Source organism: Archocentrus centrarchus, chromosome 5 (assembly GCF_007364275.1).
Source record: "Archocentrus centrarchus isolate MPI-CPG fArcCen1 chromosome 5, fArcCen1, whole genome shotgun sequence".
Lineage (NCBI taxonomy): Eukaryota > Metazoa > Chordata > Actinopteri > Cichliformes > Cichlidae > Archocentrus > Archocentrus centrarchus.
In genome coordinates, this window is record NC_044350.1 from 19,279,456 (window position 1) to 19,304,362 (window position 24,907).

General features: G+C 43.7%; 1 protein-coding gene across 1 annotated transcript in view; it reads left to right on the forward strand.

Annotated features, from left to right (window-relative positions):
• The first annotated feature begins 1,000 nt into the window (after positions 1-1,000).
• LOC115780969 (inter-alpha-trypsin inhibitor heavy chain H3-like) overlaps positions 1,001-24,907 on the forward strand; it is a 42,713-nt gene continuing 18,806 nt past the window's right edge. The window contains exons 1-15 of the mRNA XM_030730439.1: positions 1,001-1,135; positions 2,443-2,603; positions 2,742-2,846; positions 3,142-3,304; positions 3,411-3,521; positions 9,336-9,464; positions 9,589-9,705; positions 9,818-9,986; positions 10,082-10,192; positions 10,418-10,599; positions 10,696-10,875; positions 10,960-11,081; positions 12,037-12,272; positions 19,981-20,031; positions 23,990-24,052. Coding sequence (XP_030586299.1) covers positions 1,064-1,135; positions 2,443-2,603; positions 2,742-2,846; positions 3,142-3,304; positions 3,411-3,521; positions 9,336-9,464; positions 9,589-9,705; positions 9,818-9,986; positions 10,082-10,192; positions 10,418-10,599; positions 10,696-10,875; positions 10,960-11,081; positions 12,037-12,272; positions 19,981-20,031; positions 23,990-24,052 — 1,972 coding nt within the window. The 5' untranslated portion in view covers positions 1,001-1,063. The remainder of the gene's footprint in view (positions 1,136-2,442; positions 2,604-2,741; positions 2,847-3,141; positions 3,305-3,410; positions 3,522-9,335; positions 9,465-9,588; positions 9,706-9,817; positions 9,987-10,081; positions 10,193-10,417; positions 10,600-10,695; positions 10,876-10,959; positions 11,082-12,036; positions 12,273-19,980; positions 20,032-23,989; positions 24,053-24,907) is intronic.

Consider the following 24,907-nt stretch of genomic DNA (forward strand, 5'->3'; position numbering starts at 1 on the left):
AAGATGCTTTAAGCTGACTTGGTTACTGACTTGGGAAGAACTGTGGTGCAAATCACCCTCATTGGGCTGCTGCTGGCTTTGGCCTCCATGCCAACCAAGGTAAGGTCATTGTGTATAAAGGGCCAATACACCACTTTAAGGATTGGAAATCTTCATTAAAAATCTACATTTTACTACTGCTAGTTATATTTCACAGATGATAAGCAATGTCTGAGGTGTGTGCTTGAAGTTTTTGTGTCACCATCTTTCTGTCAGCTGTACTACACTGAAATCTGCAGGTTGAAGGTCATCCTGACTCTACCTTCAGGGTTATTTCTAGTCATTAGTATGTGCTCTATATGTGTGCATTACACATGTTAAGGATGTATTCGTCTATTTGTACATTAAGACCGGCAGCCACAATTCAATTAGGAAAGATAAGAACATAAAGACTGGGTTAAGCTCAGATCTCCACTAAACTGATATAAGAAATTTTAAAGTCCTCTGAAACTAGGGAATCTTTACTATTTATAATAAAGTCTGTTATTCAGGAATTTGAAGGATGTTGATCAAGAGAGGGAATCTTGGTCATACATGTCCTTGTATGTTTACTTTATTCCTGTTCTGGGTCAAAGGGAAATGTGAGCTCATTTTAGTGGTTAAGGCTCATCAACAGTGCACAGACAAATTATTGCTGATGCCTCTCTTTAATTTGTTAAAACAGTATTTTCTATCACAAATGAAGAGATTGCTACATGTGCTGATAACACATACATTAAAGGTTACAGAAACTGCTGGATTTCTGGTAAATTGCTGCTTTGGGGGAATGATTTAGCGAGTGGGTGTACAGAAAGTTGTTGATAATTGATTGAAGGAAAGTAGAGTGGTAACAAAGTCCTCGTGAAATGTACTGGTGTGACCCTCAATGTCAACACTGCTGGGTAAGCAGTAAATATTTAGCTGAAAGTGGATAGCAGGAAAGTATAGTTTGACCTTTTAAAAAAACATTACACAATAATGCTGCTCTTACATGAGGTTAAAAGCTAGTTTCAGCTGACTTGGTTACAGTCTGATAGGAGGCATCATGGGGAGAACTGTGGTGCAAATCACCCTCATTGGGCTGCTGCTGGCTATGGTGACCACACTGCCAAACAAGGTAAGGACACTAAAGGGCCACACCACCATTTCAAAGGAATAAAATCCTTAATTTTTTTTTTTTTTACCATGCTATTAATGTTTCACTTTTTTTTTTTTTTTTTTTTTGTAGCTCATGATCTTTCTTTTAGGTGAAATACACTGAACTCTGAAGGCTGAATGTCTTTCTGACTTTCCTTATTTTATTAGTGATGTCATCTATTTTTCAACTGCACCTGACTTACGGTCAGCTGGTAAACTTGGTTACCCCTTTCAGGCATAGTGGGCACTACAGTGGACAGCAATTCAATAGCTGTTTGAACTGAAACCTCTATGTGCTGCAAAAAGGAAAAGAAAATCTGGCCTTGACAAATGCTGAATTGAAGCAGTTTCTAGGGATTAATTTGGTCATGTCATACCTCAGATACCCAAGATCAAGAATGTACTGGTCAGCAGAAGAGGGGCTTCGTCTTGATTTGATAGCAAATGCCGTGCCACTGAACAGATTTGAGCAGGTCCTCGGGTACATTCAATTTGTTGATAATTACTCACAGGAACCAGGAAATGCTGATAAGAAAAATCAGACCAGTATTGGACACACTCAAGAGAACCTTCGATCAGCAGTGGATCCTGGGGAATTCCAATCAATTGATGGACAGATCATTCCATTCAAGGGGCGTTTGTCTCTGAAGCAGTATATCCCAAAGAAACCCAAACCCTGAGGTGTGAAAGTGTGGGTTAGAGTAGGGAGCTCTGGTTACATGCACAGATTTGAAGTGTACCAGGGTTTGGTTGGGCGTGGTACAGTCAGTGATTTGGGAATAGCTGCAGATGTAGTGTTTTGCCAATTTCCATACAAGATAAACTTTTCCCACTGAAAAAAGACACTATATTGATGTACTGAACTACTTTTGAAAGAAAATGTTTTTCAAAGTAGTAGGTTGTTATAATGTTATGATTGGAGTCAGCTAGACTGTATTATGTGTGTTTCAATTAATGGTTGATTGTTTGATTTTTGATGTCAAGAGGTTTAATGTTTTTGCAATACATTGAACAGTTGTGGAATATGTTCATGTTGTGAACACATAGTTAAAGATCATTAAAAACACATTTTATAGTGTTCACAAAATTATTTCTTTTAACTGTTTTCTTAAAAACATATTTCATTAGTTGAGGTTCAAACACATGTTGTCCACCCTAGTGAACTTGAAATTTTTTTTCCATGTCCAAAGAGAACTAAAAACACTTGGGAAATAAATCCTGAAGTAGGTTATCATAATTCATGCGTAAAAGGGTTAAGCAAATGTTTTATGAAATGTGTTTTTGCAGGATGACTGGGACATCTACAGCTTTCACATCAACTCCACAGTGACCAGTCGTTATGCCACCACTGTCATCACAAGCCGTGTGGTCAATCGTATGGACGAGTCAAAGGAAATTGAATTCCATGTTCGGATTCCCAAGAATGCCTTCATCAGTAAATTTAGAATGTGTGTGAAGAACAAATTATTTGTAACCATCCAGAGGCATTTGCAAATAGAGAATTGTACAGTGAAGAATCATGAGAACAATTTGCAGGTTATACAGTAATGTGTAGTTATGTAAGGGCTCTTGTCGGTCCCCTTCAGGTTCATCGATGGCCAGGTTTATGACGGTGTTGTGAAAGCTAAGGAACAAGCTCAGCAGCAGTACACTGAAGCTGTGTCCCGTGGAGAAAGTGCTGGGCTTGTCAGGTATGACTTGAATTATTAAATTATAGGTCTTAGACCGATAGGCTTTGTATTTCTAGAATAATGGTAATTGTCCCACAGGATAAGGAAGAAGAAAAAGAAAAAGTCTGAGATATACAAAATTGTTTTTGCCTTTTCTGGTGTTTTCTTTTTATCTTCAGTTTTCTAAAATAATTTTAATCAAATAGTGTGTGTTAAAATATTATTTAAGTAGACTTATTCCCAATTCATTTTCAAGCCACAGCCATTACCTGCTGTGAGATTAAATTTAATGAGATGATTATTATTTCTGTCATAGTTCTGTAGGGAGGACTCTGGAGGAATTTAAGACCTCTGTAACTGTGGCTGCTCACAAAAAGGTCACCTTTGAACTCACATATGAGGAATTGATGAAACGCACACATGGCAAGTACGAGCTGCAAATCCACGCTCGACCCATGCAGCCTGTCAGAGACTTCAAGGTGACTGCCTTGTTGGTATTTGGTCACTGATAATTTAGGAAAATAATGCTGAGGTAACAGCACCCTGATTAGATCTTCTGTTTCATTTTATTGTACTTAATCCCAGGTGGATGTGTACATTCACGAGGACGCTGGCATCAGTTTCATCGATGTGAAAGGAGGACTAAGCACCAAAGCCCTCGCTAATGCCATCACCAAAACACATGTCGATAAACAGGTACAGAAATGTTTAACTTGTAAAATCGTAAGTAACCATGACCCTTGTCACAACAGACAGTCTGAGATCTTATCAGAAGATTTTTCATTTCCCATGAGTGGCAGCCTACAATGTATGACCATAATGTATAATCTTAGAGTACAAAATGTATGAATATAAAATGAACGAAGTGCATGAATAACAATCTGTATCAGTAATTACAAAATGTATTCCAAAATTCTGGTTTATTTTTCATTCTTGTATATACACACACAATACAAATGCTAACAAATGCTTTCACAGTTTCCTGAAGTGTTCCCGAGCTCATCTGCGCTGATATCCACTGCAGAGTCAGAGTCTGTCTTTGATGTAGTGGTGACAGTTGGCCCAACAATTGCAACTATTGAAGTTTGGTTCAAATCTAATGCTAATTAACACAACTAATTATATATATATATATATATATATATATATATATATATATATATATATATATATATATATATATATATATATATATATATACATATACACATACATACTGGTCTGGTCGGGCGGTGGCCGAGGGCGGAGGCCCTGGCGGACTGATCCCCGGCTATCGAAACTGGCTACTGGGACATGGAATGTCACCTCTCTGGTGGGGAAGGAGCCTGAGCTAGTGCGTGAGGTTGAGAGATACCAGCTAGATATAGTTGGGCTCACCTCAACGCATGGCCTGGGCTCTGGAACCAGTCTCCTGGAGAAGGGCTGGACTCTGTTCCAGTCTGGAGTTGCCCTCGGTGAGAGGCGACGAGCTGGGGAGGGTATTCTTGTATCCCCCCGGCTTGCTGCCTGTACGTCGGAGTTTTCACCGGTGGACGAGAGGGTAGTTTCCCTGCGCCTTCGGGCTGGGGAACGGGTCCTGACTGTTGTTTGCGCTTATGCGCCGAATGACAGTTCAGGGTACCCACCCTTTATGGAGTTGCTGGGCGGGGTGCTGGAGAGTGCTCCTTCTGGTGACTCCATAGTCTTGCTGGGAGACTTCAACGCTCACGTGGGCAATGACAGTGAGACCTGGAGGGGTGTGATTGGGAGGAACGGCCTGCCCGATCTGAACCCGAATGGTGTTTTGTTATTGGACTTCTGTGCAAACCACAGTTTGTCCATAACAAACACCGTGTTCGAACACAAGGATGTCCATAAGTGCACATGGCACCAGGACACCCTAGGTCGCAGGTCGATGATCGATTTTGTAATCGTATCATCAGATCTGCGGCCGTATGTTCTGGACACTCGGGTGAAGAGAGGAGCTGAGCTGTCAACTGATTACCACCTGGTGGTGAGTTGGATCAGGTGGCGGGGGAAGATGCTGGACAGACCTGGCGCACCTAAACGTATTGTGAGGGTGCACTGGGAACGCCTGGCAGAAGCCCCAGTCTGGGAGATCTTCAACTCCCACCTCCGGCAGAACTTCGACAGCATTCCGAGGGAGGCTGAGGACATTGAGTCCGAATGGACCATGTTCCGCACCTTCATTGTTGAGGCTGCTGCTCAGAGCTGTGGCTGCAAGGTGGTTGGTGCCTGTCGTTGTGGTAACCCCCGAACCAGATGGTGGTCACCGGAGGTGAAGGGAGCCATCAAGCTGAAGAAAGAGTCCTATCAGGCTTGGTTAGCCTGTGGGACTCCGGAGGCAGCTGACAGGTATCGACAGGCCAAGCAGAATGCAGCTCGGGTAGTGGCCAAAGCAAAAACTCGGGTGTGGGAGGAGTTCGGTGAGGCTATGGAAAAAGACTTTCGGACGGCATCGAAGCGATTCTGGCAAACCGTCATTCGACTCAGGAGGGGAAAGCAGTGCTTCACTCACACTGTTTATAGTGCGGGGGGGTGCTGCTGACTTCAACTGAGGCTATAGTCGGACGGTGGAAGGAATACTTCGAGGACCTTCTGAATCCCACTGACACGCCTTCTGTAGTGGAAGCAGAGTCTGGGGATGAGGGGGATGACTTGATCATCACTGGGGGTGAGGTCACTGAGGTAGTTAAACAACTCCTTGGTGGCAGAGCCCCTGGGGTGGACGAGATTCGCCCTGAGTTCCTGAAGGCTCTGGATGTTGTAGGGCTGTCTTGGTTGACACGCCTCTGCAACATCGCGTGGAGATCTGGGGCAGTGCCATTGGATTGGCAGACCGGGGTGGTGGTCCCCATCTTTAAGAAGGGAGACCGGAGGGTGTGCTCCAACTTTCGGGGGATCACACTACTCAGCCTCCCCAGTAAGGTCTATGCCAGGGTGCTGGAAAGGAGGGTGCGTCCGTTAGTCGAACCTCGGATTCAGGAGGAACAATGTGGTTTTCGTCCTGGTCGTGGAACGCTGGACCAGCTCTTTATCCTCTCAAGGATATTCGAGTGTGCGTGGGAGTTTGCCCAACCAGTCTACATGTGCTTTGTGGACTTGGAGAAGGCATTCGACCGTGTCCCTCGGGGTGTCCTTTGGGAGGTTCTGCGGGAGTATGGGGTGTCTGGCCCATTGTTGCGGGCCATTCAGTCCTTGTACAACCACAGTGAGAGCTTGGTCCTTATAGCCGGTAATAAGTCGGATTCGTTTCCTGTGGGTGTTGGACTCCGTCAGGGCTGCCCTTTGTCACCGATTCTGTTCATAATTTTTATGGACAGAATTTCTAGGCGTAGCCAGGTGGCGGAAGGCTTCTTCCTTGGTAGCCTCAGAGTCTCATCTCTGCTTTTTGCAGATGATGCGGTTCTGTTGGCTTCGTCAGGGGGGGGCCTCCAGCTCGCAGTGGAACGGTTCGCAGCCGAGTGTGAAGCGGCTGGCATGAGAATCAGCACTTCTAAGTCTGAGGCCATGGTCCTCAGCCGGAAAAGGGTGGAGTGCCATCTCCAGCTCAGGAACAAGTTCTTGCCCCAAGTGGAGGAGTTCAAGTATCTCGGAGTCTTGTTCACGAGTGATGGGAGAAGGGAGCGCGAGATCGACAGACGGATCAGGGCTGCTTCTGCAGTGATGCGGACGCTGCACCGGTCCGTCGTGGTGAAGAGGGAGCTTAGCGTAAAAGCATGGCTCTCGATTTACCGGTCAATCTACGTTCCTACCCTCACCTATGGTCACGAGCTTTGGGTAGTGACCGAAAGAATAAGATCGCAAATACAAGTGGCAGAAATGAGTTTCCTTCGAAGGGTGGCTGGCCTCTCCCTTAGAGATAAGGTGAGGAGTGCGGCCATCCAGGAGGGGCTCAGAGTAGAGCCGCTGCTCCTCCACATCGAAAGGAGCCAGTTGAGGTGGCTCGGGCATCTGATTAGGATGCCTCCTGGCCGCCTCCTGGGTGAGGTGTTCCGGGCATGTCCCACCGGGAAGAGGCCCCGTGGTAGACCCAGGACACGCTGGAGAGATTATGTATCTCGGCTGGCCTGGGAACGCCTTGGGGTCCCTCTGGATGAGCTGGAGGAGGTGGCTGGGGAGAGGGAAGCCTGGGCTTCTCTGCTTAGGCTTCTGCCCCCGCGACCCGGCCCCGGATAAGCGGAAGAAGATGGATGGATATATATATATATATATATATATATATATATATATATATATATATATATATATATATATATATATATATATATATATATTAAAAATAAATTAATTTAAACTGGTACAGTATCACTGCAGATGTGCCAACCCCTCTGTCAGTTTCCAGCTCCACTCTCCTCTCACTTGTGAACAAGATACAACCTAGGGCAACAAGTTGTCCCTGACCCATTCAGGACCATTGTCTCAGACTCGACTGCAATTTGCCCCAGTGAAAACTGGAGGTCACTGCCCAATGAAACCAAGAGAACCATATCATCTACAAAGAGCAGGGACTTGATCCTAAGACCATCAAAGCAGAAGCCCTCCATGACTTGGCTGCACCTAGAAGTTCTATTTCAAAGTAGTTTTATTGTTTTGATTATAGGAAACAACAAAATCAAACAAAAAAAACAACAAGTCCACATATGTTCTTTTGTCACACAGGGGCTTCAACATTTTCCAGCTGAACTTCAGCTGAAAAGTTTTACTTTTCAGCTGAAGGTGGCACCTAAAGAATTGCTAATAAGACAGACACAAACATCAGAAAAATAAAAAAAAAAAAAAAAAAAAAAAAAAAAAAAAAAAGAAGGGGGGGGGGGGGGGTCATAGATGTGAACAAATTAATTCTACTCCAAAGAATTTGCATCGATGCACCTAGAAGTTCTAGCCACTGGAAATGAGTCTGACTTACTGCCGTCATTGCAAACCAAGCAATCACTTCTTGTATAGGGTCTGAATGGCCTGTAGCAATCCCCGTACTCCCAAAGTACCACTCACAAGATGCTCCGAGGGACATGGACAAATGCCTCCAGGTCCAGTGTTCCATGACCAGGATGGAACTCACACTGTTCCTTCTGAATCTGAGGCTTGAATAATAGGCAGACTCTCCTCTCGAGCACCTTGGCATAGAAGCTGAAATTGGATCTCTCCAGTCCGCCTTCTTCAGAAGGGATAGCACCACTCTGGTCTGCCAATTCAGAGGCACCTTCCCCAACTTCCACATGATGTTGCAGAGACATGTTAATCAGACAGCCACAAAACATCCAGAGCCTTTAGGAACTCAGGGTGAACTCCATCTGGCCACTGGAGGGCTTTTTAACTTCTTCAGTGACCTCAGCCACAATGATAAGGAAGTCGTCCCCTCTCCTTCTGCTATAGAAGGTATGTCCACGGAATTGAGGAGATCCTTGAAGTACTCTTTCCACCACCTGACTATATCTTGAGTTGAGGTCAGCTGTATACAGTGTGAATTGGAAGCTGCTAGAGCTGGTCTCTGCTTGGGCTGTCGGTACTGGTCAGCTGCCACAAGCCAACCAAGCTCAGCTTGACAGCTCCCTTCACCGTCCACCATTGGGTTAGGGGATTTATGCCGTCAACCTCATGTCCATGACATATGGCTGATGTCACAGTTCTGTACAGCAGCCATACATATGGCTGCTGACCTGATGAAAAAAATTACAAAATTGATCTTTGACCTGCAACCTAGGGCATCCTGGTGCTAAGTGCACTTGTGGACACTCTTATGTTTGAACATGGTGTTTGTTATTGACAAACTGGTTAGCACAGAAGACAATGACAGAACACCACTCAGATTGGGTAGGCTGTTCCTCCTAGTCATACCCTCCAGGTTACACTGTTCCCCATGTGAGTGTTGATGTTCCCCAGCAGGACAATGGAGTCTCCAGTCGGGGCACCCTTAAGCACCCTGCCCACTGACTCCAAGAAGGCTGGGTACTCTGAACTGTCATTCAATGCAGAAGTTCAAATGACAGTCAGGACCCGTTTCCTGACCCGATAGTGCAGGGAAGCAACCCTCTCGTCCACCAGAGAAAACACAGATGTAAAGGCATCCAACTGATACCCACACCTGCCCACTGCCTCTCACCAAGGGCAACTCCAGAGTGGTGCAGAGACTGGTTCCAGAGTCCATGCTCTGCATTGAGGCAAGCCTGACTATATCTAACCACTATTTCTTGACCCTCAAGTACTAGCTGAGGCTCTTTCCACACCAGATAGGTGATGTTCCATGTTCACAAAGCCAGATTTATCAACCAGGGATTGGACCGCTGGGGTCTCTGTCCTTATGTGCTGTCCAACCCAGAAAGCACTGAATATGGCCCCTCTTGCAAGAGGCGGGCCAACCATTTTTTAAAAGGGGCTTGTATATACTGTGTATAACTTTCAAATTAAATCAAATGAATGGAAAGCAAACCAGGTAAACAGAAAATAAAATCACTTCTCTCTCTCGCTCTCTATCAAGTGTCTGTAGAATCTGATTTATTCTGTTTCCAGGCATGGGTGCATTTCTATCCAACAGTTGACCAACAGAAAATATGTGACAGCTGTGGAGAGCAAGGTATGAATGGAGATCTGATTATTGTTTATGATGTCAACAGGGACAACGGACTGGGACACATCAAGGTAAACACTGGTCTTTTAGCCATTTGCACAAACATAAACTGTATGACTTGGGCTAAAAAAAAAGCCTCATGAATAAACTTAAATAATATTATAACCAATCGTCTTTCTTATAATTTCCCCTTAGAAATCTGCTGGGTACTTTGTTCATCACTTTGCTCCATCCAATCTTCCCAGAATACCAAAAAATGTTGTCTTTGTTATTGATCAAAGTGGCTCAATGGGTGGCAGAAAAATACAGCAGGTAAGGTATTTGAAGTTATTTCGACTCCAAAGACAAAAACACAATTTATTACATGTTATATAAAAGTTTCTTCTTGTCATAAAAGTTCTAATCTATGAAGTTTTTTCCCCAGACTAGGACTGCATTAATCTACATTTTGAATGACCTGGCAGAAGATGACCACTTTGGTCTGATCACTTTTGATGGCAACATTTTTCACTGGAAACAGGAACTTGTTCAGGCCAACAGTAAAAACCTGGAAAGTGCCAAAAACTTTGCACGCAATATTAATGCGAGAGGATGTGAGATCTTACAGTAACTCTGTTCCTTGGAATATGAACATTTGACAGCAGAATGGCAGTACTGACACTTTGTTGTTGTCATTGTTGCATTTCAGCCACAGACATAAATCAAGCAGTGTTGGAAGGAGCAAGTATGCTGAATGTGCATAACAGAGAAGGTTCAGCATCTATCCTAATACTTCTCACAGATGGAGACCCAACCACAGGTTGTAATAAAGCACACCTGTTCACAAATGTCCATGGATATTTCATGAAATTGAGATTTTTGTGAGCCTATTGCCATTAACATTCCTAATTTGTGAGACTTCATAATTATTAATTAATTAGTAATTTTTCAAGAATTTAGTTTTTTTTTTAATCAAGCGGTTTTTAGCATTTGTGAGACTACACTGTGTTCTTAGCTGAACTGGATGTGTCTTTGGTCTTTTCAGGGGAGAGGAATCTGGAAAAAATACAGTCAAATGTAAGAGAGGCTATTGCAGGCAAATTCCCATTGTACTGTCTGGGTTTTGGTTTTGATGTTAATTTTGAGTTCCTTAAGAAAATGTCGTTGCAAAATGACGGTGTGGCACGGCGGATTTATGAAGACTCTGATGCTGATTTACAGCTGAAGGTATTTTATAAGTACTCTTCTTTTCATGGAATTTGAAACCACTGACATCTGAAAAATGAGCATGTTTTCTATAACTTCCATACTGTGTGCTAACAGGGTTTCTATGAAGAGGTGGCTACACCTCTGCTGACAGATGTGATGATGATCTATGTGGGCGGGACCAATCTAACCCAGACTAACTTCAGTCAGTATTATAATGGCTCTGAGATTGTGGTGGCTGGCCAGATCACAGACAATGACATTGAAACCTTCACCCCTCAAGTTGTGGCCATTTCAGTAAGGATTAATTCACAATTCTGATCAGCTGCAATCTTCTTTTCCCCTATAGACTGACATTATTTTACATTTAAATTGTGACAGAGTAAAAGAAAAATCATATTCTCTAACCCAAATGCCACCGTGGAATCCACTGGGAGAGTGTCTGATGACCGTATCCAGAGGGTTTGGGCCTATCTCACAGTTAAACAGCTTCTGGACAAAGAGTGAGTATGATATTTTCCATCTCTCCTCCTCTGCTTGTTAACAATTAGCTACTTTTAAAGGGTAGCAACCTTTCACTTAAATTAATTGTTGAGTGCAAACAGAGCTGAGAACAGAGTTGAGATGTTGTAAAAGACATCATAATTTACCAGTGCCTGTGCTAACATCTTTAAATAATTTGTTTTGACTTGCAGTTCAATAGTCCACATAGTCTTTTTTACAACACAGGTTTCAATATTTGCTGGGAAACTCCGGTGCAGTTTCCAGTAGTAATGGTGTCAGGCTCAAGATTTGTTAGGTGAAAGCTAACATTAATCTGAACATTTCAACATGAATTTATTGACAAAGTGAATCCCTGAGAAAAGAGGTGGTGAAATTGTGCATGTTTGTATGCTTTGTAAGGAAGCAAGATCTAGTTTGGGTCCAAGTTTGATGAGGTTTAAAAAAAAATTTAGAGAGCATTTTAAAATGCCTGCATTGGTTCTGAACTCCCTAAAAGCACAAACATTTTTTCCCACTAGAAGATTTTTATGCAGCTTCCCAAGTTGCGTCTATGTTTGCAATTTATAACAATGCATGCATTGCAAGTTTGAAGAACTGGTTGTGCATCATTGATGAATGTGACTAATATGTAGCTGCAGTATGGAAGTGACACCTTTAAAACCACTGCTTCAAATTCTTTTTAATTAGTTAATTAATTTTTTAAGTAACTGACTCTGGACTGAAGCTTTCAATTCCAATAAATTTGGTTCTCAGTGGTGTCACAAGCTCTCCAGGTCGTCTGGCAGAATATTATTTTATCCATGCTCATAATTCAAGTAGTCTTTTAGGTTTCTACCTCTACCATATCAGTTCTTTAAAAATACACATGTAAACATTTTTTGGTTAAGTTAATTTACTTAATTATACTTTACTTCAGTGTCAAATGTCATATTCATTCAATCCTTTGTGGCACAGACTTCAGGTCTCTGGACCTGAGAAAGAAAAAGTGAAGAAGGAGGCTTTAGAGCTTTCGCTGAAGTACAGCTTTGTGACCCCTCTCACATCTATGGTGGTCACAAAGCCTCTGGGTGAGACCACCGACGTGCTTCATAAACCCAAGGAAGGTGAAACACCACAGAGATGGCAGCCCACTAGAGGTCAACCCCTTTTAACACCACAGAGAGGTCATGGCTATAGTGGTCGTTTTGCTGGTAAGCAACACTACCCAAACACAATGTAAAATCAGTAGTGTTCAGCATCACCTTTTCTTTTAAACAGATACATCTGCACAGTGCATAAACATGACTTTAGGTCACGTATAAGCGTCTACTATTGTATCAATAAGTATGACCTGTGGAATGCAGGAAACAGTTTGGTTCATAAGATGAGAATCAATTTATAACATACATAGGGTGAGGCCAAGTAAGGCCTTACAACTTAAACCACAACTCTGATTCATTTGAACAAAAAGGGTGGAAATTCATTGCAATGTAAAAACATAAGCCAACTTCAAGTCAAACATTTTCAAAACAAAACTGACTAAGAAGCTTGGTGTACATACACTCCTGATCAAAATCTTAAGAGTTAAAAATTTGCAAGAATTTGCATTTTACATTTTGACGTGGTAGTGTCACGTGGGGGCCGCGTGGAGGGAGGGATGGACCCATAAAACAGTCCAGGTAGTTACGGGCCCTAAGAGGAAAAAAAAAAGAGGGGAAAAAAAAAAAGGCAGCACAGAGCTGGAAAAAACAGTCCAAGAAAAGAAAAACCCAGAATGAGGCAGCACAGGAGGCCGAAGGAAGTCCATGGCAAAACAAAACAGTTCAGGAGGCCGACCGTCGTCCCAGTGACGGCAGCGACGAGGCGAAGCAGGAGGCCAACTGCGGTCCCAGCGGCGGCAGCCACGAGGCGAAGCAGGAGGCCGACCGCGGTCCCAGTGGCGGCATTGATGAAGGCAGGCTGGCTCAGGACACTCGAAAGAGCCAGTGAACTCGAAAGCGTCATGCTGCCAAGCAGGATGCACAGCCGTCTCCTCCAACGACTGGGGCTGCAGTGTGGGCAGCTTTATGGCAAGTTCTGGCAGGGGTGACTCTGAGGTGGTTGGGGGACCAAAGCAGAGGGACCAGAGGGGCCCAAAGCAGAGGGACCAGAGGGAACCGAAGGGACCGAAATAGAGGAGGGAACTGAAACTGAGGGGCCTGAAGGGAGTGAATCTAAAGGGACTGAGGCCACTGAAGCTGCAGGGGGGACCAAAACGAAAGGAGCTGAGGGACCAGAGGAGGGAGCTAAGGGGACCAAGGGAGCTGAGGGGACCCGAGGAGCTGAGTGGACCGAAGGGACCTGAGAGACTGAGGGGACCGAGGGGAGCTGAGAGACTGAGGGGACCGAAGAGGGTGAAGCTGAGGGAGCTGGGGGAACTGAACCTGAGGGAGCTAAAGGGACCGAAGGAGCAGATGTGCTAACGGAGGGGACAGAGGGAACTGAAGGAACTGAGGTGATAGAATGGATTGAGGGGACTAAAGGGACCAGAGCGGAGGGGAGTGAAGCTACAGGGGGACCCGAGGGGACTAAAGGGACCAAAACTGAAGGGCCTGAAGAGGAGGGAGCACAGGGGACTGATACTGAGGGCACTGAAGCTAAGGGAACAGGGGCTGAAGTGCTGCCAGAGAGGAGCAAAGTTAAAGGGACTGGGGGCTCTGAAGCTGCTGAGGGAGCTGGGGAAGCTAGAGCTGAGGGAACAGAGGGTCTGACCGAGGGCGAAGCTGAGGGCTCTGAAGCGCTGACCGTGGGCGAAGCTGGGGGCTCTGAAGCGCTGACTGAAGACTGGGTGCTCCTCACCCGAGGAGCAGGGATGGGTGCCGGAGAGAGCCTGTCCGTAGCTGCTCTCACCCATGGGGCAGGAATGGGTGTGGGTTCTGGGGGTCTAACAGGAGCACTGCACAATTTAATCCATTGTTCACACAGCTCAAAAACACAATCAGAAAGGTCCTATTTTAATCCATCCGAAGAGTGCAACCTGTCACTATTAGCTGGCTCAACGAACTCAGTTCTCTCAGTAGTTGCATTGTTAGGGACAGCTTTGGATAACTCGAATCCTGCAGTATGGGTTCGAAACTACAGACTGGGACTCAATGAGGGCTGCCTGTGACAGTCTGGATGACTACACGGACACTGTAACCTTGTATATCCACTTCTGCGAGGATTGTGCCATCACGCACCAGGGTGAGTTATAACAGTGACAAACCCTGGTTTACTCCCAAACTGAAGTAGCTGTGGATAGAGAAGAGGGAGGCTTTTAAAAGTGGGGACAAAGACTGCTACAAAGAGGCCAAGTACAGGTTTAGCAAGGAAGTGGCCACTGCTAGATCACATCACTGAGAATATACAGCAGCAGATCTCAGAGAACGACGCGGCCTCTGTATGGAAAAGTTTTAGGCAGATTACCAACTACAAGCCTAAAACCCCCCACTCCACAGACGACCTACAAACTGCAAATAGACTGAACGAGTTCTATTGTCGTTTTGATGGTCAGTTCAGCAGCCTTCACACCTCCACCAGTCCCAACTACAATACAGCCAGCACAAATATTCACCCCCCAACCTCCCCCACTCCCCACACCTCAGAGAAGCCCACATCATCAAGGACTCCCACCCCAGAGTCCCCCTCCTCCCCCACCCCCATAGTCTTTTGTATTCAGGAGGACCAGGTGCTAAAGCAGTTCAGGAGTGTCAAAGCTCCAGGTCCAGATGGTGTCTCACCTGCCACACTGAGACACTGTGCTAACGAGCTTGCCCCATTGTTCACAAACATCTTCAACTCCTCACTGGAGGCTTGCCACGTGCCTGTCTGCTTTAAAACCGCTACCATTGTTCCTGTCCCCAAGAAGCCAAGGATCACTGGACTAAATGACTACAGACCTGTGGCACTGACTTCTGTGGTCATGAGCGTCTGGTGCTGTCCCACCTCAAGTCCCTCACAGCCCCCCTTCTGGACCCCCTGCAGTTTGCCTACAGAGCCAACAGGTCTGTGGACGACGCCATCAACCTGACTCTGCACTTCATCCTACAGCATCTGGACTCCCAGGGAACCTATGCCAGGATCCTGTTTGTGGACTTCAGCTCTGCCTTCAACACCATCATCCCTGATCTCCTCCAAGACAAGCTGTCCCAGATGAACGTGCCAGATCCCATCTGCAGGTGGATCATTGACTTCCTGACGAACAGGAAGCAGCACGTGAGGCTGGGGAAGAATGTCTCGGACTCCCGGACCATCAGCACTGGCACTCCTCAGGGCTGTGTCCTCTCTCCTCTGCTCTTCTCCCTGTACACCAACTGCTGCACTTCTGACCACCAGTCTGTCAAGCTTATTAAGTTTGCAGATGACACGACTCTCATCGGACTCATCTCAGACGGGGACGAGTCAGCCTACAGGATGGAGGTCAAACGTCTGGTGTCCTGGTGCAGCCACAATAACCTGGTACTGAACACCCAGAAGACAGTGGAGATTATAGTGGACTTTAGGAAGCACACAGCCCCTCTACCCTCCATCATCCTGACTGACACCCCCATCACCACAGTGGACTCATTTCGCTTCCTGGGAACTACCATCACCCAGGACCTCAAGTGGGAGCCCACCATCACCTCTGTCGTCAAAAAGGCCCAGCAGAGGATGTACTTCCTGCGGCAGTTGAAGAAATTCAACTTGCCAGCAAGGACCATGGTGCAGTTCTATACTGCTATCATTGAGTCCATCCTTACCTCCTCCATCACTGTGTGGTATGCTGGAGCCACCACTAGGGACAAACAGAGACTACAGCGCGTTGTGCACTCTGCTGAGAAGGTGATTGGCTGTAACCTTCCATCTCTCCAGGACCTGTACACCTCCAGGACACTGAGGCGTGCAGGTCGGATCACAACCGACCACTCTCACCCTGGGCACAGACTTTTTGACCCTCTCCCCTCAGGCAGGAGGCTACGGTCCATTCGGACCAGAACCTCCCGCCATAAGAACAGTTTCTTCCCCTCTGCTGTTGGACTCATGAACAATAACCCTAAGACTGTTACCACCACCCTCCACAAATGCTGATGACCCTATGTTTATGCACCTGTCTGATTGCACTGATGTACATATTACTGGAATATAGTTTACATTCTTTTATCTTTTAATTAGTCTCTGCACTGTATATTTTGTAATTTTGTAATATTGTGTTATAGTTCTAGTTCTAATATCTCTGTATATTTGCAATTTGTATACTTGTATATTGTCTTATAGTTTTTATACTTATTTGTTTTTTCTGTAAGCACGAAGTACCGCAGCAATTTCCTAATGCTGTGAACCTGTTCACCCATATGGCAATAAAAACCTTCTGATTCTGATTCTGATGGGTTGCAGGAGCCTCACAAGCAAAAGCAGTCTCAGCAGAAGAACACAAAAGGTCTTTACTAGTATCTGCTTGAATGCAGAAAAATTACAGTTCAATTTTACAAAGCCACTTGACATCTGATCACTTTTTATGGACTTGTAGACTTCCACCAGCAAAGGAGAGTCAAGTATCTCCACATTGTCCTTATACCAATAATGTTCTCCCTGCTCGAACACAAAACACGAATAGCCCATGTTTTCCCACAAAGACTCATGCAACAAAGGGACATGTTTACTCACACGGAGCTGGTTAACCAGTGGTCCGGCAGGGGAAACGGGTGAGCTGTGGCTGGACAGAGTCCACTGTGGCGGCAGGCGAAGGCTGTCGATTTCACCGTCGAGAGCCGTGCTTCCTCCTGCCTGTGTAAATAGGAAGTGCGGTGGTGTTAGGCTCCTCGTGCACGTCCCACATTTGAGCCAAGAATGCGGCGGGCGAAGAGCAGGTTGGTGGGGGCGGCATCTTCCATTGCGATGGGGAGGAGAAACAGCCACCCACACCAATCTCCATGATGGCAGAGGGAGAGGTGGCTGCTGTCAAGGCAGGCAGCTGCTGTGAGGAAGCTTGAGACAGAGGTGGGAAGCGGCAACACCAAGGCTTCTTCCTCCAGCCAGGCCCTCCCAGGGTGAGGTGCATGCTGATGTACCGCGACTCGCAGTCAGAAGCGAGGCACGGCTCACATGTCGAGCTCGAAAAAGTTGTAGTCCGCTGGGTCTATGGTGGTTGCGTCGTACTGTCACAGTGGGGGCTGCGTGGAGGGAGGGGTGGATCCAAATGCAGGACTCAACGCAGACTTAACTAAACTGCTTTATTTTCAGGAACTCGAATAATACAAAACACAAAAACTTGAAATCTCAACCAAGGCAAAAACAAACCGGAAACCTGGGAGAAAGAGAAAAACAAACCTCTAAACTAGAAAACACACAGCTAAGAGGGGAACACTAGGGGAAACAATGACGACGACGCAACAAAGAACAGAGGAAAAATAAGGGCTTAAATACACACAAGGGGATTAGGGCAAGTGAAAACAGGGAACGACAGGTGAACCAAATAAACCTAATGACAAAGGGGAAGCAAAACTAAACACAAAGCACAGGGAACACGAGACTGTCAAAATAAAACAGGAAGTGACTCAAGGGAACAGAGATACAGACCTGACACTGAACACAGGGAAACACAAGGAACTAGAAAATCAAACATAACAAAACCCCACAACAAAAGAAAAACCCCAGAACAGACAAATAAAACCCAAACCAAAAACACACAGGGTCCCACAGACCCTGGACCATGACAGGTAGGATTGTTGAGCTGCATAAGCAAGGCCTCTCACAACATGACATCGCTGCTGAGGTTGAACGCAGTAAGAGTTATTTTGCATTTTTTAAAATGATCCTGAGGGTTATGGAACAAAAAAGTCAAGTGGTAGACCCAGAAAAATTTAACCAGCGCTGAGCCGCAGGATCCGATTGGCTGTCCATCAAGACACGGGACAATCCTCTAACCAAATTAAGGCCATTACTGGTGCTGACTGCAGCCCAATAACCATCAGACGGCATCTGCGAGGGAAGGGCTTCATCATGATTTGGGGTGCGTTTTCCTTCAATGCAACAATGGAGCTTCAGGTTGTGCAGGGGTGTCAAACAGCAGCTGGCTATGTGGTAGTGCTGCAGCAGGTATCCCTCATGACTGAGGGCCCTCGTCTGTGTGGTAATGGCTGGGTTTTTCAACAGGACAATGCTGCAGTTCACAATGCCAGCCTGACAAAGGACTTCCAGGAGAATAACATCACTCTTTTGGACCATCCTGCATGTTCCCCTGATCTAAATCCCACTGAGAACATTTGGGGATGGATGGCAAGGGAAGTTTACAAAAATTGACATCAGTTCCAGACAGTGGATGTCCTTCGTGAAGCCATCTTCTACACTTGGAACAATGTTCCCACTAGCCTCCTGGAAACACTGGCATCAAGCACGCCTAAACGATTGTTTGAAGAGATCAACAAGAATGGTGGAGCTACTCATTACTGAGTCCTTTTATTGACACTTTGATATCTGTTTTTGGGGGTTTTTTGAGCTATGGTCTTAAACTTTTGATCAGCTGAAGAAATCATGTTTGGTCTGAGGGTGACTTGGGCCTCTTTGGTGTGTGTGTGTGTGTGTGTGTGGGGGGGGGGGGGGGGGGGGGGGGGGGGGCTCTGCTGGGTGTCGGGCGGGTCTCGGGCACCTGGGGCCGCAGTCTCGGCTCGTGCGGGGGATGCCGGCCTGTGGGGGGATTGGCTGCTCATTGCCTCTGGCTCTCTGGACTCTTGCCGTTTGACCGTGGGGGGATCCGGCTGGGGTCTCCCTCCTTCCTCCTCTGGGGTGTGTGCGCAGTTGCCATCGGGATGTGTGGCCTCCTGTCTTCTGAGGTCCTAGTGGGCTGTGTATAGGCCGCGTCCCCTGGGTCCTTCCCTGTTCGCCTCTGGATCACGGGGAGCGTGGTTGCAGTTTCTTGCCCCCATTGGTGAGTACGTTCCATGACAGAGGCACATACACATATTATTTGTAAGCAACTGCAGGATTGTGTGTGTGTGTGTGTATGTATATATATATATGTGTTTATCATTCTTTGATTATTCTTTTCTCCCCTTTGTTTTGTTTTGTTTTTTTTTTTCTTTTCTCTTTCTTACTCTTTTTTCCTACCCTTTCCTTTCTACCTGTCAGGCCTGGTGTAAATAAATAAAATAAAATAAAAATACAAACATTAACAAGAGTGGCCTATTGGATAACTTACAGAGCTATTCTTGGAAAAGCAAATATGTTTGGTACACCAGAGCATTCGGATCATATTCCAATTGGGAAAACTGCGAGACATGACAGGCTTTAAAAAAAAAAAAAAAAAAAAAATCATCTTTGAGTGTAAATTCAGTTTTCAATAAATTCCCTGCTCAAAAGTTTTTGTCTCTTGCGCCAATTTCTTCTTTTAATGTAGCATTGTGAAGCTCTACTTAGAACCTTCTTAAGATCCAATAGTGCAAAATGCAAATTCTTGCAATTTCTTAACTGGTCTTAAGATTTTGATCAGGAGTGTATTTCATTTGGTCTAAACTCTTTTTATTGTATTAAGTAAGATGCATTAACAGGGCATAAAACAGAACTTTGCCAGTAGAAATGCTGCTTTCTCAACTGATGAATTTACATTATATTTTTTTGTGTAAAAACTAGAAGCACTTCTCATGTAGAAGATGTTCCTGTCTCTAACAGCATTGGAAAATACAAATACCAGAAAAGAGTAAATATTTATGCATATATTGTAAAATCAAAATTTAAATACAAAATAAATAATTTCTATTTTTCTAAAATAATAGAAATTATGACAATTATAATAATAATTGTGCATTTTGTGTTTTGTTGTAAAACTTTATGAAATTGAACATGGAATATTATCTAAAGTCATGCTATAGCCACCAGAGCATTGCAGTATTCCTGCACATAACTGGTATTGTTCAAATTTATTTGTAGGTCTGACTCCCCGTAGCTTCAGCCCAGTTGGTGGTGCTGCTGTATTTCCAGGTGATGTATACTATTGCATAGATGGTGTACTTTTTTATTGTTGTAAAAGAATCAAAGATTTGAAAAGGGTGCTTTTTGGAAATCCCTTCATAAACAAGGAAAAACCAATAGATTAAAAATGATAATTCATTGCAAGGTAAAAGCACAAGTCAGCTTCAAGTCATCAAGCATTTAAAAAACAACTAAGAAGCTTGGTGTACATATTTCATTTGGTCTAAACTCTTGTTTCTGTATTAAGTAAGATGCCAAAACAATAGAAATATGAGAATCTTAACAAAATGTGCATTTTGTTTTGTTGTAAAACTTCATGAAGTTGCACATGGAATATTATCTGAAGTCATGTTATATCCACCAGAGCATTGCAGTATTCCTATGCATAACTGGTGTTGTTCAAATTTATATGTAGGTCTGTTTCCCCCTGTTGTTGGCTCCATCCCAGTTTATGCTGATGTGCAGTTTTTAGGCGATGTTTCTGTAAGAGCGTACATAGGCTGCCATGGCAGACTGCTACTTCCGCTGTACGGTTTTATACTTCCGGTTACCCAAAGTCAGAGCCAGAGTTAATGACAAAGTTCGGTTACTTTGTGCTGTAACGGGCGGCTTTATTAGTTGGAAGACAAGCTCGGGTTCAACTTGTGCTGTTGTCGGTTGTCATTACATCAGTCTTTAAATTTTTTAAAATTATTTTATTCTGTAAATTTGTTCTTTTCCCCCAAAATTATACTACCCAGTTGCACATCCTATTACTGTATTTTTTCCTTATGTTTTAAGTTTTCTTCTAATGTACAGCCTTTTTTTTTTTTTACGTTATTTTATTTATAGTGTGACACTACAGCGGCCTACACAAAGCTTAAACAATGTGTGCCTTCCACATGTAAACGCCTAGCAGTTAGCAAGATGACAGCTGCGCATCTCCCCGATCACAGCCTTCGGCCAGTCCAGTGTTTCTGTTTCAGTGATCTGAACATTCTGATATCCAGATGAGTGATATACCTTCCACAGACTAGCTGCCGCATGACTACATGATTTCCCTAATCTGGCAATACAGGAACAGCTGACTGACTCCATCACTCCACTTTCCCTTAGCATTGGCCATGCTAAGTGCTTAGCTTGGCCAATGCTCTTGCTCGGCTCTACAGCTGCTGTAAGGAAGTTAACGTTGCCTTGTTTGTTCAGTATGGAAGCCGAGAGCGGCCATGGTACATATAAACTTTTTTCTGATGGTTTTCTCGAGATCACGAGATGATTATCTTTTCTTGAATGCTCATGATCAGCACCCCCCACACCCCCTCCCGGTGAAGGTGAGCCCTTTGTGACTGGGCTGGGCGGCCGACCAATGCCGGTGTTGTGCCAAAAAGTGATCGTTTGCCATAAAGTGATCCCGATGTTTCTGTGTGTTTTTATGTGTAATGTCTTTGCTTATATTGATAAATAGAGTGCAGTCAGCATGATATATGAAGGGCTTATATATAGAATGAAAGAATCTATAGGAGTCTGTGTTATTGTACCTACATTATAATCAATCCAGAGCTTTTTGGCCACTTCAAATATCTTTATAGAACTGCGATGTTATATTTGTTGTGATTTCTGAGCCAGATTTCTGTTTAAAAAGACATTTTTAATGCCAATGACAGTTTTCACCTTGATAAAAAAACTTAATATACTGTATAAAAGTCACTTTGCCAAAAACCGAGTGCAGCTTCTACCTTGTGATAGAAATGCTATTTCTCACTCAAAAAGACCTGATATCATTCATGATATGTTTGACACGTGTTTCACAGATTATAGATCAACAAGTCATTTACAGCCGTTTAAATAGAGGAAATCACCCCCCACCCCCGAAGGATCCCTAAAAGATGCTGTGGAGGTAGCGGGGTCAGAGTGCCTTCAGCGGTGGAGCTCCTCACAGCTCTCCCCTGGAGCTCCTTTGCTGAACGGGAAATCAACGGGGGTCGGCTGGTTGGCTGGCTGGCTGAGTTCGTGCCCATGGTATACTGTACATATATGAGCCAGCGTACCAGCTGGGCCCATAACAAGACTCATTATCTCAAGAAAACGGTAATCGTTATCTCGTGATAATGAGATAAATAACTCGTTATCTCGAGAAAACCATCAGAAAAAAGTTTATACGTACCATGGCCTATTGATTTTATTGCTTTGAAGGTAATTATATGCCTCGGTGCTCTTATAATTCGTGATTCCTCGCCATCAACACCTTCGGAAAAAACAAGGTAATTGATAATGTGGATGTAGCTGACTTCGGGCCATAATTTCATGTCATTTACCCAGTCAGTGAGAAGTGACTTGTGAGGCACTGTCACTGAATCGTCCTCGCTGCTTTTTAAAACATCCTTGAAATTTATCCACCTCTGATGTGGTACCATTTACGCCAGGTAAAAGAAACTGCAGTGTCAAAATGTTTAAATGAATGCCAAGTGTAACCCCGCAACCATAAACAACAGCGCAAGCGGAAGTAAAATACCGGTTTCCGCTATGAATTAGGGGTAATGGCGCAAAGTCAGGAATACTGTGGATTGCATAGATGGTGTACTTTTTTGTTGTTGTAAAAGAATCAAAGATTTGAAAAAGGGTTTTTTTTTGGAAATTACTTCATAAACAAGAACAACCAATAGATAAAAATGATAATTCATTGCAGTGTAAAAGCACAAGTCATCTTCAGCTCATCAAACATTTTCAAAACAAAACTGACTACGAAGCTTGATGTACATATTTCATTTGGTCTAAATCCTTGTTTTTTAATATAGTGAATTAAGTAAGACGCAAAAAAAAAAAGGCAAAACACAGGAGTTAGTCACTAAGCCAGTATAACTACTGATTTCTCAATTGATGAACTGATGTTTAATAATAAATAATAATGCATTAGTCTTATATAGCACTTTTCTAGACACCCAAAGACGCTGGTGGTGGTAGGCTACTAATGTAGCCACAGCTGCCCAAGGGCACTCTGACAGAGGCATGACTGCCAATTTGTGCCTACGGCCCCTCTGACCACCACAAAACATGCAACCACATTCACACTTAGGCAATGTGGGTTAAGTGTCCTGTGTTTTGCCTTTTCTTTCTTGAAGGTGAAAGCAGCCTGTCAGTCTCTTATTTTTTTTCTTAGGCCATTAATAAATCTTATTTTACCATTTTGCCTTTGTGTCTCTTGTCAACCAGGACACTTTTTGTTACTTCCCCATACCCCCTGGACTCGTTAGAGGAACATAATAATGTATTTTAAAAACAAAATAAAAATAGAAAAAAATTAAATGAATTTCTATTTTACAAAATAAAAAAAGAGGATTATAATGTATGTATTTTATATTTTGTTGTAAAGCTTTATGATGTTAAATATAAGAACATGGAATATTATCTAATTTAGAATAGAATAGAATGCCTTTATTGTCATTATACAGGATGTACAATGAGATTGGAGGGCCACTCCTGTTCAGTGCCATGTAACAGAAAATCAAACTCTCTAAAATATTATAAAAATATTATAATCTAGTATAATCAATACAATCAAGAGATATACAGAAAATAAACAATGTGTAAAATATACAAAAAATAGAATGTATAAAAATATATACATACATTGGTGCATCTGTACATTGTAAGAAAAGTAAATATGTGTATACATATAATAATGAAGATGATGAATATTGCACTTGGTGAATGAATATTGCACTAGTGAATGAATACTGGATATTACACAATATAGGAATATTAGATATTGTTCAGTATGAATAATATAATATTGCACAGAGATGTGGGTGTTGCACAGTTACGGTGGGTGAGTGTGTGAGTTCAGGGTGGTGATTGCTCTGGCGAAGAAACTGTTCTTGAGTCTGTTTGTTCTGGCTTTGATGCACCTGTACCTGTAAATTCATGTTACATTCACCAGAGCTTTGCAGTATTTCTGTACATAACTAGTTTTGTTCAAATTTATTTATAGCTCCTGCTGGTCACGGCCGGTTCGCAATGTCCTCATTTGGTACTGCTGTTCAATCAACTCATGGTATAGTATTGCATGGATGGTATGCTTCTTTTTTTTTTGTAATAGAATCAACGATTTGAAAAAGGTGTTTTTGGAAATCACTTCACTAACAAGAAAAACCAATAGATAAAAATAAAAGCCAGCTTCAACTCATCAAACATTTTCAAAAAAAACTAAGAAGGCACACAACATCCATCCTCTTACCCTTTTCAGGGTCATAGGTTGCTCAAAGAGGCAGGGTACACCCTGGACAGGTTGCCAGTCTGTTGCAGGGCACCAAGATACAGTTTAACGTCATTTCTGGGTCCAAATGCTCCTAAATAAACAGCAATGGCATAACCAATGACTGTTCACTATTAGAGATGATTGTATCAATTGCAGCCATTTCCGCTTCTATTTCTCATTGGTAAAATGACAGCTGAGTGTGTTTTTTCTAGTTGGATTGGTTAAAACAACCAGGGACACAGCATTGCAACATATTGATCATGTGACAGTTTGGACCCAGAAATGAAATTCTATGTCATCATTTAACAACTGGTTAGGCAGTTTAGTTTCACCAGTTTACCTAATCCACTCACTGAATGTCTTTGGGAAGAAACCAATGCAAACTTCATACAGAAAGGTTCCAGTAGTGGATTCAAACCCAGGACCTACTCACTTTAAGGCAACAGCCCTAACCACTGCACCACCCAGGAGCTCTGTAGAGCTAAGTACATACATACAGTTGTGGTCATAGGTTTACATGCACTCATCATGGGAATGTTGTTGTTATTTTTGAGCTTTTAATGGTTTCTTTGAATTCTTCTTTTATCAAGGTGGAATGGTTTTACAACATGCATCCTTAATGACTTAAAAAGAGAAGGGAAAAAAAACAAG